The sequence below is a fragment of the Ceratotherium simum genome, chromosome 12 (assembly GCF_057802395.1).
Source record: "Ceratotherium simum simum isolate JZ-2026a chromosome 12, ASM5780239v1, whole genome shotgun sequence".
In the NCBI taxonomy this organism is placed as follows: Eukaryota; Metazoa; Chordata; class Mammalia; order Perissodactyla; family Rhinocerotidae; genus Ceratotherium; species Ceratotherium simum.
The window spans coordinates 61233246-61252449 of record NC_141911.1 but is presented as its reverse complement, the minus strand read 5'-3'; the positions used below and the strand labels follow the sequence as shown (position 1 = coordinate 61252449).

The 19204-nt window shown below is 38.6% G+C and overlaps 1 protein-coding gene and 1 long non-coding RNA gene across 3 annotated transcripts in view; one reads left to right on the top strand and one right to left on the bottom strand.

Annotated features, from left to right (window-relative positions):
• LOC147915865 (uncharacterized) overlaps positions 1 to 19204 on the top strand; it is a 42754-nt gene that overhangs the window by 5000 nt on the left and 18550 nt on the right. Inside the window, exons 2-4 of one of the 2 annotated variants that reach the window (XR_015553836.1) lie at positions 8479 to 8527; positions 9127 to 9210; positions 18569 to 18629. This is a non-coding gene — a long non-coding RNA (uncharacterized LOC147915865). Of the gene's footprint in view, positions 1 to 8340; positions 8528 to 9126; positions 9211 to 18568; positions 18630 to 19204 lie in introns of those variants that run through there. The other variant, XR_015553835.1, reaches the window with a different exon arrangement.
• On the bottom strand, positions 11785 to 15520 carry FABP2 (fatty acid binding protein 2). The gene is made up of 3 exons (XM_014784490.2): positions 15272 to 15520; positions 13843 to 14015; positions 11785 to 11988 (listed from the first exon to the last, which is right to left on the bottom strand). Exons 1-3 carry the CDS (start codon positions 15336 to 15338, stop codon positions 11785 to 11787), a joined length of 444 nt encoding a protein of 147 aa, XP_014639976.2. The 5' UTR covers positions 15339 to 15520.

The following is a 19204-nucleotide window of genomic DNA, read 5'->3' as shown; positions in this document are numbered from 1 at the left end:
GCCTTCCTTCTGCATTACTATTACCCTCTACATTCTATAACACCCACCTATTGATGAGGCTATCTATTGGACTGGTCATTTTTCAAAATTTCTCTACCCTCACCTCAAAAAACACTGAAATCTTCTTGACATATTGTCTGGCACATTGGCTTGCTTTGTAGCACTGTTTTATGTAAATTGTCTCCCCTATGAGAGTATTAAGTATCCTTTAGGAAGGAGGCTATATTTTTACCATCTTTGCAGCTTCCACAAGTCCCTCAAACAGTACCTTGAACATGGAAAAAAAATTAAATATTTATTCAATTATATTTTGTTGTATTCTGAAACTACTAATACAATCCTGGTCAAAAAATACTTGTTGGGGCCGGCTGGTGGCATAGCAGTTAAGTTCACGTGTTCAGCTTTGGCGGCCCGGGGGTTCACTAGTTTGGATCTTGGGTGCGGACCTACTCACCGCTCATCAAGCCATGCTAGGGCGGCATCCCACGTAGAAGAGCTACAACTCTACAACTGTGATATACAACTGTGTACTGGGACTTTGGGGAGAAAAAAGAAGAGGAGGAAGGTTGGTAACAGATGTTAGCACGGGGCCAATCTTCCTCACACACAAAAAAACTTGTTGAATTATCTCTTTTGTAACATAATAGTATAATGATACCACTAAGATCTATTACTATTGATCTACCACTCTCAGTGGGGATACTTTCTAAGGTTTTTTCAAGTACTAGTAATGGATATGCACTAAATCCATTCCCCCTTTTTGGATATCTCTTCTTCTTTTTTTTTTTTTTTTTGTGAGGAAGACCAGCCCTGAGCTAACATCTGATGCCAATTCTCCTCTTTTGTGCTGAAGAAGACTGGCCCTGGGCTAACATCCGTGCCCATCTTCCTCCATGTTATATGGGACGCTGCCACAGCATGGCTTAACAAGCGGTGCATCGGTGTGCGCCCGGGATCCGAACCGGCGAACCCCGGGCCGCCGCAGTGGAGCATGTGCACTTAACCGCTTGCGCCACCGAGCCGGCCCCCTGGATTTCTCTTCTTTAATTTCAATAAATACTCAGTGAATTCCTACTGTGTGTCAGGCACTGTCTGAGGAGCCGTAGGAGATATAGATGCAGTAGTCATCCAACTGTTTAGAAGTACGGTAGTCTCCCCTTATCCGCAGGGGATATGTTTTAAGACCCCCAGTGGATGCCTAAAACTGCGGATAGTACCAAACCCTACATATACTATGTTCTTTCCTAAAGCTACATACCTATGATAAAGTTTAATTTATAAATTAGGCACAGTAAGAGATTAACAACAATAACTAGTAATAAAGTAGAACAGTTATAACAATATACTGTAATAAGTTATGTGAATGTGGACTCTCTGCAAAATATCTTGTTGTACTGTATTTACCCTTCTTGTGATTATGTGAGATGATACAGTGCCTATGTGATGAGGTGAAGTGAGGTGAATGATGTAGGCATTGTGATGTAGCGTTAGGCTGCTTTGACCTTCTGTCTTCCACTCACAAATTTAATGCTATTTCTGTCTTAATTTATTCCACACGGTGGCTGTAACTTTTGCAGTTTGAGGTGTGACAGCAAAACCAGCACAAATTTCTTTTTCTTTCTTCACAATTTCACAGATAGAAGATTCATGCTTTCTGTAGATCTTAGCAACCTCAGCATACAGTTCTTTTTCTTTTCTTATTAAGTCGAGAACTTGCACCTTTTCACTTAAAGGAAGCATTTCACGGCTTCTCTTTGGCATATTCGAATTGCCAGGATCACTGCTCTTAAATGACTAACGGAGAGTAGTGTACTAAATGACTAACTACTAAATGACTAACAGAGAGTAGTGTATACAGCATGGATCAGCTGGACAAAGGGGTGATTCATGTCCCGAGCAGGATGGAGTGGGACAGCAAGAGGTTTTATCACACTACTCAGAACGGTAAGAAATTTAAAACTTATGAACTGTTGACTTCTGGAATTTTCCATTTAATATTTTCAGACCATGGTTGAGTGAGGGTAATGGAAACCTTGGAAAGCAAAACCGTATATAAGGGGAAACTGCTGTACTGACTGAGGACATTTGACAGAGCAATGGGATATTCAAACATTCTGTTCCAGAGCCCTGAAGTTCTGCATAATGGTTTGGGTGTTAGGAAGGCTAAGCAGGATTGGCTCTGAACGAACTGTCTACCCTCTTCCCTCTACCTACACGTGTACAGACTTTAACCGTAAGAGCTCAGTTTTGTTATTTTGTATTTTAGGGTTTCATAAAAGTTTTTATTTCAAAATAAAGAAGGCATTCTGCTGCTTTTTAAAGTTTAAAAACCGCTTCAGTAGGGCAAAGCTTAATTGGTAGGTCAAGATGACAAAGATGTTGAAATCTCATTATGCTAATTAACTCAGCAATTAACCCGTTTTTGTTTTATTGAAAGACTTTGGAGGGACAGTCATGAGGGTGGAGATTGAAAGGTTAGTCAATACATGATGTCTTCTCTGATAAAATTATATAATAGGCTTCCAAGAGTAGACATGGCAATATTAACATGGGCATGAACTAGAGTAACAGTGTTAAGTAAATGGATACCAAGGTGATAACCGCTGTGTGTAAAATATTAACCAGAATTAGGCTCATTTTATAAGCGTGGGAAGTGTCAACATGTTAATAGCAGTTATTTCTGGGAGATGGAACCACAGATCATTTCATTCTTAGTGCTTTTTAATATTTTCCAAGTTTTCTCAGTGAAAATGCATTCATTACAAGTTGGGAAGAAAGTCTTTTGAAAACAAGTGTGTTAGAAAATAAGCAAGAGATGGTCTAGGCCAAAATTATTATTTAGCTATTCTAACATCAGATCACAGGCACTAGGCACATAGTGTCAGGTGTTATAGAGACACATAATAGTGCTTTTCAAACTACATTCCATGGAGTTCTATGATTCCTCAGTGATCACTCAGGGGCCAACATGAAACGGAGGAGACAGATGTAGGGAATAAGACTTAAGCATCTACTGGAGAAGTTCATCTTTTATGTTCGTAACTATAAATATGCCCCATTAGAAAACAGATTTACCTTTTTTTCTGCCTTGGTGAGAGCTGTGTCAAAAGTCACCTTGGGAGACCTATGTTCAAAATGGTGGAGTAGGCAACCCCAAGCCTCCATCCCTCCACAGAAACATTGAAAAATAAGTAGAAACTATCTGAAACAGGTTTGTCTGAACTCTGGGAAACAGTCAGAGGTTCACAGCAACCAAGCAAATGCTAAATCAAAATATATGAAGACATGGACAGAATTAAAGGGAGAAATAGAGAGTTCTACAATAATATTTGGAGACTTAATACCCCACTTTCAATGATGGGTAAAACATCTAGACAGAAGATCAATAAGAAAGTAGAAGACTTGAACAACACTATAAACCAAGTAGACCTAACAGACATATCTAGAATACTCTACCCAGTAACTGCAGAATATGCACATCAATTGGTAACCCAGGCAGACTAAAATAGATCATGTATTGACTTTAGAAACTGAGAAGAATCAGGTTCATAAAGTTTTCAACATTGCCAATTCACAAAGTAATCCTACACAAATTCCAGCTCAAAATGAATGAAGAGGCTGTTGCTTGTTTAGTAATGCTCTGCTCTTCCTAAGCTAGCAACTTCTAGCCCTCATAGAATGTGCTAGTTAGGCTCTTTATATTGCAAATCCCAGACACTCACTAAATATAACTCTAGGACTGTTTTAAGACTGTCATGGGTCCAAGGATCCAAACCCAGGGCTCTTACTCTACCCGATATCATATAAAACATACTTAGAATGGCTCATTCCCTCGCTTCTTTCAGGTTATTGCTCAAATGTCACCTACTCAGGTTACTTCCCTGACTATCCTATTTTAAATTGTACCCATGATCTGACCCCTGGCACTCGTCATCCCTCTTCCTGGCTTTGTTTTCTCCATAGCGTCCATGCCACCCAATGTACCATATATATTGTACTTCCTTCTCTTGTAAATTGTCTGTATCCCCTCCATGAGGACAGGGATGTTTTTTGTCTTGCTCACTGTTGTATCTCTAACACCTAGATCAGCACCCACATGTAATAAATGCTCAATAAATATTTGCTGAATATGTGAAAGAAAATTTACCTACATACTCACATTAAATAAAATTGAATCTGAACTCTGGAACATCTAGACTCTAGAAACAGACTGCTAGGGTTCAAATCCTGGTTCAGCAGTTTGCTGGCTGTTGACCTCAGCCAAGTTACGTAACTCTTTTTCTCAGTTTCCTCATCTGTAAAATGAGGATAGTCGTATTAGTTCTTGTTGTATTGAGTTTTTGTGAAGATTAATATGAGTTGATTTTTATAAAGCACTTTGCACAATGTCTGGCATATTGTAAACACCGTGAAGGGGTTAACTTGTAGTGGTAGTAAGAGTTGATTGAACTGAATCTGAATTAGTGCTATGTTTTCTGGATAAAACATTTATTTATTTAGATTTTACAATTTTCTCTTTGTATTTTGGAGCCATTTTGTGTTTTGAAGATTTTGTATGCCCTGGAAACTAGCCTTTTCGTAGATGGTTACAGATGAAAAGAATCTTAGGTCTCTTAGAATTAGGAAAGGCCATCTAATCAGGCATCTTAGGAAAAATAAGCCAATGGAACACATAATTCAAGATACTATATGCTTCTGTGAGAGCCTACACTACTTCTTTGTGAAGCTTATCTCAGTTGTTTTTACTTGTTCAATGTCAGTCTTCTACCTCTAGCTTCTAAGCTTCTAAGCTGGATTCAAAGCTCCATGGGAGCAAAATTTGTCTTATTCACCAGTAAAACTCATGTCATATTTGTCACATGGTAGATGCTTAATTCAATTTGGTTAAAGAAATATGTACTCTTGGCCACTCAGGATCCTAGGAAGCTGTAGTGAACAAATTATATTTTTATCCATCAGAAGCAAGAATCCATTATTTCCACCTCTAAGAACCTGTCCTCTCACATTCTTTTCTTCTATCTGATTTTTGTTTACTAGAATTCACCATGATCCCTTTTGCCTCATGGCCTCAACTGTTGTCTGCCTTTCCTCTGTGTCTTTCAACTTTTGCCCATCATTACTAGCTGATGACTTTTTCTGTGTACTGAAGTCAAATTCCCAAGAGAGAGACCCTAACTGGTTTAATTAATTAGAATTATTGATCTTGTGTAAAGTTCTCATATTATAGGCTGCTCTCAAGTATATAGGTTGACTGCCCTTGCATCAGGTGGCCTAATCAGATATGGCCAAGGTGGGAATGATCTGGTTCAGAATAAGATTATCTGTGCATAAGGAACAGCTAGGGCTGATTCCTTCAGTAGAGCTTCTGTGTAAAAGTTTTCAGGATACAGGATGGGGAAGGCTGGCTTGTGAGGCTGAGGCTGTCCAGCATATGCCCCATTTATTCATTCAACTACAATTATTAATGTTGACTATGTGTTAGAGGGTTATAGTGTGGAGAGGGGATATAGATATAAGACTCTGTCCTTGCCCTCGTGGAGCTCAGAGGAGACAGGCAAGCAACTTGAATACCCAACAATGGTATATGATACAGGCGAGCACATTGTGCTATGGGAACACAGGGTGAACACTCAGTGGGGACCAAGAGTGTGAGATAAGCTCCGTCCTCACTCAGGTCTGTCTGTTCTAAGGATATGTTGAAGAGAAGAAAGTCTGTGTCACATACCCTTGTTATCTTGATATCTTGTTTTAAAAAATTGTCTACAGCAAAACCAAGAAATGGCATTAGGCGCATACTCCTTTACCTAAAGGACTTGTTTGTTTTTGAGTGGAGGAGGAGTGCTGCTCTTCTGCTCTCAGGTGTTTTCTCCAGCTTACGTAATGATTGTACAGAATTGTGTGAAAAGAACCACCTGTAATCTAAGAGATGTGGCCTTGAAACTGGGCTGAGATCCTGGGAGACCTTCCTCGCCCTCCTTCAGATTTCTACCACTCTTCTCCCTTCACAGCAGTCCAAACCACTAATTGCTGGACAAGTATTCAAGGTCACTCTTTTCTTCCTGGTAATCTAAGATATCACAGAAGGGAGGACTTCTGGTACCCTTCATTCTGATGGAGCTCTCAGAGAGAGTGGAGCCCCTGGGGCACTGTTCTTTATTTGTGCCCCTAACTTTCTTCATCTTCTGCCACCCTTGCTTACTCTTCTTTTCCAGTCAATTCTGCGGTAATGTCTGTTCCAGCCAACAGCCTGAAGGTGGGTCATTGGTCCTGTAGGTCAGAGCTATACACCACCTTGCATATTAGCACACACTGCAAGTGTAACCCTACTGCTAGATGACCATCCCGTTTTGAAGATGATGCTATTCTAGGTATTCCGACTCAGACCCAAGATGAACCTGAGAATCTGAATCCATTTGATGAAGTTCTTAGTGACCTAAATATCTCTGCCAGTGGTGTTCATCGTTGAATACTTGTTGCCTGGCACATAGTACTTTTTAAAAGTTATCTTTTGTTGAGTAAATGAAAGCAGCTTTAGGGGATTGTTCAGGAGGACAGAAAAGGAGTCTTTGTATTACTTTAGTTTGGAAGTTGGCACTGAGGAAGAAGTTAATAATTATCATTTCAAACTGCAGAATATGGTATGTTGGCCCTTTCTGGCACACCGTGTAAGACGCTGAAACGCAGAGACCCTGCATTGGAAGTCTTTGAAAGAGTTCGTGTCATTGACCAGTAGATGGCAGTCTTATGCTAGGGTTCAGAGAAAGCAAGTAGCAGAATGTAAAGAAGCATTTCATAATTGGTTGAAGTGTCCATCCACCACCTTCCTCCCCTCTCAATCCACATAAAACCCCCTCCCACTTTCATTCTACCCCAGACAACTGTCTTACCCACCCAGTCACCTCTCTTCAGGTGCCCAGGCATGTCTTGCTGCCAGTCTCCAGTTGCTCACTGGAAAATATTTTATATTTACTCATAGTCAGCTTATAGGAACGGGACCAGCTACATAATTTGCAGGACCTAGTGTGAAATGAAAATGCAGGGATCCTTGTTCCAAAATTTATCGAGAATTTTAAGACAGTAACAGCAAAGCATTAAACCAAGCACAAGGCCCTTGAAGCCAGCAGTGCTTAAGAGCTTAAAAGATATCTCCCTCTCCCCACCCACCCTCTGTCATTGCAACACCTTCCTGTGACACACACCAAAGGGACTACTTAAAGGAAGAATCACTGGATGTTATTCAGACATCATAGAATCTTAGCACTGGAAAGAAATTTAGAGATCGTCTTGTCCAGTAGCCTTATTTTAAAGATAATTGAACTAAATTCCAACGAGATGAAGTGAGTCACCCAAAGTCCCCAGCTAGTTATGTCACAGACTGGACTGGAACTAAGAGTTTGCATTTATCAGGCCAAGGCTTGCTCTACCACACAGGCTCAGTGGAGGGTATTTTGAGAAAAGAGTTTTCCCATTTACTCAAGACATACTTTTCTCTGTCTTCTCAACAAGAGAAGGGTGCAGGTTTGTATTACTTACATTTATTGAGTACCAGCTATATGCCAGGCACCATGCTAGTTGTTTTATATGTAATACCTCAATTAACAACAATCTCAGAAAATCATTACTATTTTTCCTATTTTTCAAGTGAGAAAAATTGAGGCTCAGAACTTGAATTTCAATAAGTAAAAAGACAAGAGTTTAAGCAAGTCTCTGTGATTCCAAAACTCATTCTCTTTTTACCACATCATTTCTGAGTTCTAGGAAGGCTGAGTTAGCCTGTATTTCCTGAACATTGGTCTTATTTTTAGTCAGCTCTGGACAACCTTGGGGACTCTTACCAGGCTATCCATGTTCTTCAAATTTACCAGGATTGCTGCTGCCTTAGGGCCTTTGTTCCAGAGTGTTTTCTCCACTTGATAGTCCTCCAGATAATCCTTGAAAATAGAATGCATGTCAGCTGGGTAATAGTGGATCTGATCACATAGGGTCTTTTAGGCCATTTAAGGGCATTGGCTTTTTCTCTGAATGAAATGGGAGACGTTGCACTGCTTTGTTCAGAGGAGTGACATGATCTGGTTTAGATTTTTAAAGGATCCTTCTGGCTGCTGTAGTGAAAAAGAGACTAAGGGGGGAGGGTAGGGAACGTAGAGGTGGGAGGCTTTTTAGGGGGTTATTACAGTAATCCAGGGGGAAGACAATGGTGACTCAGACCAAAGTGATAGCAATGGAAGTGATGGGAGGTGGTTGGCTTCTGGAGTTATATATGTATTTAAGTATTATGTTTTTAACTTTTTGTTATGGAAAATTTCAAATACATTCAAAAGTAGGAAGAAAAGTAAAATGAATTTCCATCATTCACTTCATCAGTGAACCTATCATGTGTCATCATGCGTCAGGCGCTTTTCAACAGCTGCAACAGTTGTCAACTTGTGACCAATCTTGTTTCACCGATACCCTTCCCCACTGTCTCCCCAATTCCAGACTGAGGAGAAAGCAATTTGAAGCAGATCCCAGATACCACATTTCATGTGTAAGTGTTTCTGCTTTTACTACTCCAGCTGCTTCTAACTGTCCCTCTATTCTGCTCTCTACCCTATGGCTTCTGCTTGCTTGTAGTTTCCCATACTCATGACTTTAATAACTCACGGCCTGCCCTCTTTGTCCTCTTTAAACCTTTTTCCTTTCTACCAACTACTAACTGTGTATTTCTCAGATTCAAACTCCCTAAAGAGAGATTTTTCTAAGTTCAGTTAGTTGTATGGTTCTTTCTGCACAGAGTTCATAAGCTCCCCAAATTGTGGTTGGTTGGCTGCTCCTGGGTCACGCTCTCTTGGTCAATCAGGTTGGGGTGATATCAAGGTCAATTTCCCAAAGAGGGGTTATAGCAATGGCAGTCACTTAGCAAATGATGGGGTGCTCTCCAATACTAATAAATAGTGGACATTGAATACTGGAAAGGATATAAATTGTGAAAAAAGTGAGCCTGTAGTGAGGCTAGAAATAGAAAAGTGCCTAACCACTAATTGCCACCATTTTACAGTCTGACCTAACTCATTTGGAGTACTGTTCTTGGGTGCCTCTAAGGAATTAAGGGACATTTTTTTCTTAAGATATTTTTGTTTATAACAGGCTGAGTAATAGCATAGATCATAACGTACTGGACTGAAAGTCAAGACCGACATTTGTTCCTGTTCATCGTAGACTCTGCACAAGGTTAGATAAGCTAATAAACTTCTTTGTGCCTTTGTTTCTCCACTTTCAAATGATACCTGCCCTTTTCCTCTTTCACATAAGTAGACAAGAATAGAGAAATAAAAGTACTTTGAACTTTTATTTTAAAAAGCATGTGAGGGCCGGCCCTGTGGCTTAGCAGTTAAGTGTGCGCGCTCTGCTGCTGGCGGCCCGGGTTCGGATCCTGGGCGCGCACTGACGCACAGCTTATCCGGCAATGCCGAGGCCACGTCCCACGTACAGCAACTAGGGGGATGTGCAGCTATGACATACAACTATCTACTGGGGCTTTGGGGGAAAAAATAAATAAATAAATAAAATTATAAAAAAAAAAAAAACGTGAAAATCTAAATAATTACTATTTTCTATGTGAAGTTTTTACTGAAGTCATAAAAGGAACATTGGATTTAAGTTCTTGTTTTTTGCAGAAGATTGCATGTTATAAACCTCTGGGCTTAGAGAATGGCTCCTGTTCTGGCAGTGAGGATCCAGAATGTGTGATAGTTCAGTGTAGGGAAAACCATATTCTCACTTCTTGCATTAGGAAGAATACACTGTCTCACTAGTGGAAGAAGAGATCATTTGAGTGCTGTCCTCTGAAGCACAAAAAAGATCCAGATATGTGTTCTCTAATCTATTCATTTTCATCATGTACTCAAACATTTTTCTTCCGATGTTGTAATGTGTCTGCCATGTGTATATACCACTGAGAACAGTGACTGGTGCGTGGTAAGAACTATATAAACGTTAGCTGTCACCTTCATAGGTATGAAAAAGAGTTAACAAATTAGATCAAAATGAAAGTCTGTAGAGTTAAATGCTGAAAAAATTGACCACCTTCTCTATCCCCTAATACATGCCCACTAAAATGCAGTTGCTGTAGAAATACATAAAATAGTACATCATGTGAGAATATGAGTAAAAGGAAACTTTTTGGGCCCTGGCAAATTGGCAGTGTATGTGTTTATGAGAAAAAAGAGGTGGCAATTGAACATGACAATTTTGGTATCTGATAGCCCAGTTGTTCTCAAAGACTGGTTAGTCACCCTGCTGCATCTGAATGAATCACTTGGGAATTTTTTCTAAAATCCCTGGTTCGTTCTTCAAAGATTCTGATCTAGGGGCCGCCCCGTGGCTTAGCGGTTAAGTGCGCGCACTCCGCTGCTGGCGGCCTGGGTTCGGATCCCGGGCGCACACCGATGCACCACCTCTTCAGCCATGCTGAGGCAGCGTTGCACATACAGCAACTAGAAGGATGTGCAACTATGACGTACAACTATCTACTGGGGCTTTGGGGAAAAAAGAGGAGGAGGATTGGCAATAGATGTTAGCTCAGAGCCGGTCTTCCTCAGCAAAAAGAGGAGGATTAGCATGGATGTTAGCTCAGGGCTGATCTTCCTCACAAAAAAAAAAAAAAGATTCTGATCTAGTAGGTTAACAGTGGAGATTACATATGCAAAAAATTTTTAAGTTTCTCAGGTCCCGATTCACAGCCAGGTCTGGGAATCACTGACCATGTAGAAAAATATAATATAATTCTTTAACTTAGTGCATCATTTGTTTCCTGTCATTTTATTCAAAGTAGTATGTATGGGGAAATATATATATCCACACCCAGAGAAGAGGACTGGGGGGATATCTATTAAAGTCAGAATGGTGATGCTCTCTGGATTGTGGGTTTATGGAAATGTTTATTTTGCCTTTGCTTTTCTTATCTCTAAGTTTTCTGGTTGAGCATATATTATTTTTATAATAATAGATATTAGAAGGAAAATATTTCCAACCAGTACAAAATTTTAAAGACCCCCATGCAGTCCATGTTTTTAGTTTACCAAATATGGGGGAAAAACCCAGTCCATTAATGTGTGTGTCATATAGCTTTTTTAAAAAAATAAAAAAAAGAAGAGGCTACGTATAAAACAATGTGGGAACAATGTTTATTCATCTATTTTTAAAAATGTCACAAATTCTCTTAGAACACCAATAAATGTACATCTTACAGAATGTAAAACAAGTTAAATCCTAATTAGCTTTGACTGCTTTTGCTTTGGCGAGACTGGAAATATAAGCCATTGGCCAATGTTCATAAAAGGACCAAGCAGTCAGTAACTTTATACTTGATGAGGAGAGAAAAACAGTTCTAGTACAATATAGATTTTCCATCTGCTTTGTGTTCTGGGCTGTGCTCCAAGAACAATGCTCACTCCTTTTTAAAGATCCTCTTGGCTTCTACTCCTTCATATGCGTAAGTCTGAAAGGTGTTAACAAATGTAGAAGAATTTGCCATTAAGATTTAAGGCTAATTAAGAAAAATATTAGTATTATTATAGCTTTGAAATGAATTTATGGTATTTTTTTCTTGTACTTGACAGAGACAGTTTATACAGACACAGGATACACCCATTTAAAAAAGACATTTGGTTTGTAGTCACTTACATGTTCAGTAAAAATAGGCATCGGTGTATTTGACATATGTATATTTCCTTCAATAAATAGGCATCAGAAAATATCTATATTTTTAAAATAGTAAGATTTACGAGAAAAGTAATAGTCTATTTATTGAAGATGTAACTCAGCAACCGCAAAAATAAAAGTATGGTTATGTAATTGTTTTTGTCTTTGGGAAATAGCTATAATCTTTTTATAACTCACCAGGACCATTTCACCATCTGTAATTTCTTGGACAACAGTCAGTTTGTTTCCATTGTCTACCTGTTTGAATTTTCCAACAAGTTTATTTCCTTTTGGGCTCCAAGACCCCTATATAAAAATAAAAATATAATAATAAAATAGCATTATTTTTAGCATTTTATATGTGTTGGGCACTGATCTGAGTTCTATAGATCTACTTCTTCAATCTTCACAGTGACCCTATGAAGTAGATATTATTATCTCCATTTTACAGATGAGAAAACTGAGACACTGTAATTTACCTAATGTCATGGAGCCAGGATCAAACCCAGGCTTTTGGGCTCTAGAGTATGTGCTGGTAACCATTATGCTCATCTCATTCAATAATTTCTAAATGCTGAATTTTAATTCAAGGCAGATGATCAAGGGCCGGCCCCGTGGCATAGTGGTTAAGTGCGTGCACTCTGCTGCTGGCGGCCCGGGTTCGGATCTCGGGCACGCACCGATGCACCGCTTGTCAGGCCATGCTATGGTGGTGTCCCACATAAAGTGGAGGAAGATGGGTATGGATGTTAGCTCAGGGCCAGTCTTCCTCAGCAAAAAGAGGAGGATTGGCATGGATGTTAGCTCAGGGCTGGTCTTCCTTGCCAAAAAGAAAAAGAAAAAGGCAGATGATCGGGGCTTCTCTTTTCTAAATCTTTCATGTTTAAAAAAGTATCCTAAATTTAGTCATGGTTCAAATTACTTTCATGGAGAGGCTAATAACCCTATGCTTATTTTAATTTATATAATTGTAGAAATTAAAAAATGGCCACAATTGATAAAATATTTGACAGTTTAATTGTCATTGCAAACATCTATAATTTAACTAGAAAAATTATGAGGACAAAAAAGTTTTTAAAAAATTAGTTGAAAAATGTGACTCTCTAGAATTTTATTTTATGTATTTTTTTAAATATACCCTTTATTGCTTTTTCTTGTATAATTACATTGGTTGTTACCTTTTTTGTGTGTGTGTGTGAGGAGATCAGCCCTGTGCTAACATCTGCCAATCCTCCTCTTTTTTTGCTGAGGAAGACTGGCCCTGGGCTGACATCCGGGCCCATCTTCCTCCACTTTATATGGGACGCCAGCACAGCATGGCTTGCCAAGCAGTGCGTCGGTGCACGCCTGGGATCCGGACCGGTGAATCCTGGGCCGCTGCAGCAAAGCACTTGCACTTAACCACTTGCGCCACCAGGCCGGCCCCTCTCTAGAATTTTATATCTTAAACCATGTAACATTAGACCTTTCCATTTGGTCACTCACTCATTCACTAATTTATTCATTTATTTTATTATTTCAGTACATTTATTAAATGCCCATTTTGTTTAAGTTAGATAACTCTAAAATCTTCTGTTGCTGTCAGGTGTGTAAAGTTGAAAACACTGAGCTTTAGTTTTCTTTATGACTAGATCTATACTCAGTCATTCAAAGGGTATTTTTCTTATTTATTTATTTATTTATTTATTTATTTAGAGGAAGATCAGCCCTGAGCTAACATCCATGCCAATCCTCCTCTTTTTGCTGAGGAAGACTGGCCCTGGGCTAACATCCGTGCTCATCTTCCTCCACTTTATGTGGGACACCGCCGCCACATGGCCTGACAAAGCGGTGCCTGGGTGCGTGCCCGGAATCCAAACCCGGGCCCCCAGCAGCGGAGTGCACCCACTTAACCGCTACGCCACAGGGCTAGCCCCCTCAAAGGGTATTTTTCTAATTCTTACTGTTCAATCCAGGTTCTTTACAGATGTATATGAAAATAAAAACATTATATTTAAGTAATCTCCCAATATGTACAATGTATAACATGGATAAACTCCATTGGCTGCTCAGTAAATGAAGGAGACTACATTAAGTAAACCATCCAATGACAGAGAGCAGAGATTATTTTAGAATTGTGTAGAAAAATCAAGAATGCATTGCTTATAAAATTTTTCTTACGCTGAGTTCAGTTCCGTCCGCTAGCCTGTAATTAAAAGTGACACCAAGCTCAAAAACAGTTTCAGTGGTTCGAAAAGTGCTTGATTCTTTGACCGTGAATTTATTTCCTTCTTGTGTAATTGTCAGCTCCAAATTGTCACGAGCTGCAAGCCTCCTTTTCATTATATTAATACCTGCAAAGAGAAAGAAGTTGAAGAAAATAAAGTCAAAATGCCATAGAAAGTGTTTATTTTTCCAAGTTCTGTTTTATTTATTTGTTTGTTTATTTGTTCGTTTATTTATATTTTGAGGGCAGGGAGGAAAACCTAACAGCGTTGCCTTGGCACAGGAGCATTCAGATTGCTTCTGTAGAAAAAGTTCAAGCTCAATCAGATCAAGAGTACTGATTCAAGCTATTTTTCCAAAACTTAAGAAAAATTAAATGAAGCATAGAATTGTAAATTTGTAATTTATACCAAAAAATTTGTAATTTATACAAAAATTGTAATTTATAAAAATTATCAAACTTCTCATTTCAGCGTTAAGTAAATCAAATTCCAGAAATGTTAAATGAAGGATTAAAAAGTATATTCATATATTTATAGGGGTATACAACTTTAATTCCATGTATACAGTGTTCTTTTTTTAGTACTCCTTTGCTTTCCATAATACCTTTTAAATTTTGAACTTCATAATTCTCTGTACTTTTTGTGGCATTTTTTACTGTCACAAAAATGAGAAAATGAGCAAATATTATAGTTAAATCTGTTATTGTAAGAATGTACAAATTTCATAAATTTAAACTTGGAATCCCTGAACTATAGGATATAATTGATGCAGATTTTTATTTTTGGGGAATGACACAAGTTTGTTTGCCTGTCTTGTGCAGCGTATGGGCTGCCAGAATATTAAAGATATTAAAATCAGTATAGATATTAAAATCAGTTAAAATTGCCATAGAAACTACATAGTGTCGTGAGATTATTCCCCAAATTTTAGAAGTCAGAGGAAAAGAGAATTGTCTCATTTATTCAGAGCTGTGAATTTTGATAGAACTCTTTTCCATTGCTTTATTATATGGTCTTTGCTTTTCCATCCTGTAGAATTCAATGTTTTAAAGTCTGGGGAAGTTGTTATTACGCACTGCCATTTTTTACTTTCTAAACAAAAAAAAGTGGTCAATTTTCAATGATATAGGCTCAATGTGCAGTTAATGTGAATGAAGCATATCTGGATGTTTTTTTTTGTTTCAGAGGACAGCACCCAAGAAACTTTTCTTCCTAAAGTAAGAAGTAAGGGTATAGTTTTCCCTTTTCTGAACCATCACACATTCTGGATCCTCACTGCCATAATAGGAGCCATTCTCTAAGCCCAGAGGTTTAGAAGGAGGTAGAAAGAAAAATGTCTGTGAGAAACATGAGAATGAGCCACTAAAGAATTAAGCTCTTACCCATTTTTTCCATGAACTTGTCATAGTTCTCACTCCGGTCTACCTTCCAAGTACCATCAAACGCCATGATCTCCAGTTGAGTCAGCCCCTGGGCAATCAGAGTCAGGTCTCTCCTTAGGAGAGAACTTACTCTATTTCTTTTCTTAGAACTAACTTTGTACTGTGATGAGGAATTTTAAAGTTCAAGAGGTCACCTAACTACACAAATTCCAAGCTCTTCTAGTTCTTTTTTTATAAATTCCTTAGCTTCTTTTCTGAAATTCAGCTGAATTCAAACATGATAAGCATACCTACTCTGTCTTAAACTGCAATTTGTGGGCACATTTATTTCAAGAATTAGAATGCATACTGTCTGAAGATAGTTTTTATGCTTATAAGTTCCAAGTGCACACTATGCAGGAGGTAACATAATTTAGAGCATATATCAAATAGCATGTGAGAAATGAGACTATTAATGACCTAGCCCTTTTTCACAATAGCAATTATGTTGTAAAGTAAGACTTCATGACCAAATACAGCTGAAAAGTTAAAGAAGTTAACATAATATTGATACTGAAAATTTATTTTATTTTTCTAGTATGTCCTTTTGCATTGTGTTTTTGGGATGCCAGAGGTTTGGATAAATATCCTGGCATCTGGTACAGTGCATGAGACACAGTAGGTACTCATTAAGTTTTTGTTTTTGTCTTGAATGGTGATAGGCCACTGAGAAAAATTTTGAGAGGTAGAAATGTGGCTGGATAACATGAAAACTCCCATAAAAGAATCATCTTTCTTTTTTTTAAATTGAGGTATAATTGATGTATAATGTTATATTAGTTTCAGGTGTACAACGTAATGATTTGATATTTGTATACACTGTGAAATGATTACTACAGTACGTCTAGTTACCATGCATCACCATACACAGTTACAAAATTCTTTTTCTTACAATGAGAATTTTTAAGATTTACTCTCTTAGCAACTTTCAAACACTGTATGCAATTTAAATATCTGCCGTGTGCAGAGGAAAGCCAGATGTCAGCTGTACCATTAATTAAAACCAGTCCTTTGTTTTACTGTCACTCCCTCTCGTCCCCAAACCTGGTGTAGTCAGAAGCCAAAACTCATTATGTGTGTGGGGTGGGGGCATGGAGGGCAGCTAGAAAGGTTAAAAGGGACGGAGGTCAGCATATCTCTCCCTCCCCCACAGGCTTCTCGCCTGGAGCAGGTCTGAGCTGGTGGAGGAGAAGCACTAATTTAATATGAAGTGTGGAGTTTTGATTATTAAGTAGCTTGAACATATTACTAAAAAGAGACTATTATTGTGAGTGAATGTGACCAGAGAACCTCTTATTAACTAAAGGTCAGTAGAGAAGCTATAGGGCATGCCCAAGATTTCATTCAGGGTTAGGGAAGGATATATCTAACAAATGTGAACAGGACATTGGGGAATAGAATCAAATTTTTAAATTTTGATTGTATCCATTGGGCACACTCTTTCAATGGAGTTGCCCACTTTTCATTTCATCACGTAAGCACATTAAAAAGCAAACTACCTTCTACCATCTCCATTATTTCATTAAAAAAGAAAAAGACATCACAACACACACGGGGGGTGGGGAGGTAGAGAGAGCGTAATTTTAGAATGACAGGAAGTCCTTTACATTTATAACTCTAGCTTTATGAGAAAATTGACTACCTTGTCTTTTTTTTTTTCTCTCTTTTGCCAAAGATAATGAAAACCTCATCATTTAGGAACCATCACCCTAGTATACTTTCAACTTGGAGAAGAGTAGAAAAGTTTATGGTTACTCTAAAGCCAAGGACTAAATAGTCTCTCAGATAATCTCACTACTTATGGCGATTTGTGAATTTAGAAGGCCATGGATGATGGATCCAATCTTTCTTTTCAGATTAGAAAATTAGATGTGTCTGGTTACTGGAATAGAAATGTGGTGCAGTAAAAAGAACCTGTGTTTTAGAAACAAAAAGTCTTGCATTTCAATACTGACTACAACGCCCATTACCATACAGGACCTTGGTCAGATTACTCAGTCTCTGAGTGTCAGTTTCCTTATCTGTAAAATGAAGATAAATACCTAATACATACAGTTTTATGAATAAATTGTATAAAGCACACCCTGAACAAGTGGTAGACATCAAGTACTCAATAAACCTTGGTTTCTCTCCACATTCCCTGAGAAAGAAAATCCAACAGCAATAATAAACCCTTAGAAGTATCCCAGGTCTCAAAGTATTTTGATATTTTGTAAAGAAAATCCATGTCATTCTGCTGTTTATTAGAAAGTCACCTAAAAGTTATTTAGGTATTTTGTGACTTGTTCTAGTGATTAACTTGGAACTGGGTATGACTTGGATTTGCCTGTGAAGGGTAGCATGATGCTATAGCTCTCTCTGGGAATACATCTTCCTACTCTATGATCTCATAGCAATTGAAATGAAAATTCCTGACTCAGTTAGGAAGGTGGGGAAGAAGAAACTAGAATGACTTCTTACCATTGTTCACCTCACAGTGCCTTCCAAACACGATCTCACCCTTTATCTCATGGCCACCTTGAGCTTCCCAGGGGGAGCAGAATAGGATCAGGTGAAAGCAAATATCACTTGGACTCGTGCAAACCTGCAAACAGAATGGGCATGCTAAACTTTCAGCTTTCCATTTATCAGAGGCAGTAAACTAATTTAAAATCAGTTAGGAATCTGTGTTATCTCTGTAGACTAGTATCATTAGATATTTTTTTAATGACCAGATCAAATTTTTAACTACACTTTTCCTTCTTCAGCTCCCAACTCTGTAGCTCCCCAATTCTTATCACTTACCTAGACTCTATCTAGAAAAGGTTGTACAGAACCTATGGACCAGTTTCCCTATAGACCTCGCTTACTGAAGAAGCAACTGGGCCAACCAGCTGAGGCAGACCCAGTCCTTTATTTTCTTCTCTGATGATACTAGAAGACTTAGGGTCCTGCAGTTTGGGAAAGTGGGTGGATTGGGTGTGTGTGTGCATGTGGGTGCAGACGCTATGGACGTACAGCTGTACCCTCTATCTGGACTCCGCAGTACACATCCCCCACTGAATGGTGTGAAAGAAGTGGAAATCAGCAGAAGCTCCTGCTGAGCCCCGTCCCATTCCTCCAAGAGAAAGTACAAACCATGTTCCTTAACATGTCTTATGACGCTCCTACTCACATCTCCAGTCTCTTGCCATTCCTTGCTGTGTACTCTAAGATCTAAACGTATTAAACTCCCTGCAGTCCCAGTCTCCTGAATGTGCATGCTTTCTGTTGCTTCAGGTCCCAGCTCGGTCATTTACTGCTCTAAGAAGCCTGCCCTGAACTACCAAGAGTAGGTCAGGTAAGCCTACTTCTCCCTAGTGTAATGAGCTTGTAAAGCTCTCAGCATAGCTCATAAAAGACAAGAACAGCTGATTCATGATAACCAGGGAAATATTAGTCTCATCATGAAGTCCAGAGATATCATGAGGAAGGGCAATACAATGTTGCAAGCTCGTCTCAAGGGAATAGCTTTCTAGAGATCACAGAAATCCTTTCACCCTGCTGTGTAGCAGTTGGGAAAGTTTTTCTGGAGTATTTTTTAAAAATATAACTTAAGGACATAATTATTATGCTTTTATATGATTCTTCCAGTTTTAAGTATATGTGTATGTTTGTACACACTCACCATATGTATAGGTATATTTTCATATATTCCTATGTACATATATGTGTATATATGTATGCATATACATATATGTATATGTTTGTGTATGTGTAGATACCCACAACCTATCTTCATGTGATCAGATTTGTATTTTAGAAGGCTTCATTTGGCACCAAATATAGGAGGGATTTGAGGAACCCATCTGGAAGAGAAGGCTAATTAAGTATTACCCTAACCTTTCTGAGAAATGAGGACTGCAAATAAATGGT

Excerpts from the sequence above, each read along its gene's own strand:
- FABP2 (XM_014784490.2), bottom strand. The coding sequence starts at position 15,338 with ATGGCGTTTGATGGTACTTGGAAGGTAGACCGGAGTGAGAACTATGAC. Across the intron at positions 14,016-15,271 it reads CAAGTTCATGGAAAAAATGG|GTATTAATATAATGAAAAGG; the intron begins GTAAGAGCTTAA and ends TTCTCTTTGCAG. Across the intron at positions 11,989-13,842 it reads CGGACGGAACTGAACTCAGC|GGGTCTTGGAGCCCAAAAGG; the intron begins GTAAGAAAAATT and ends ATTTTTATATAG.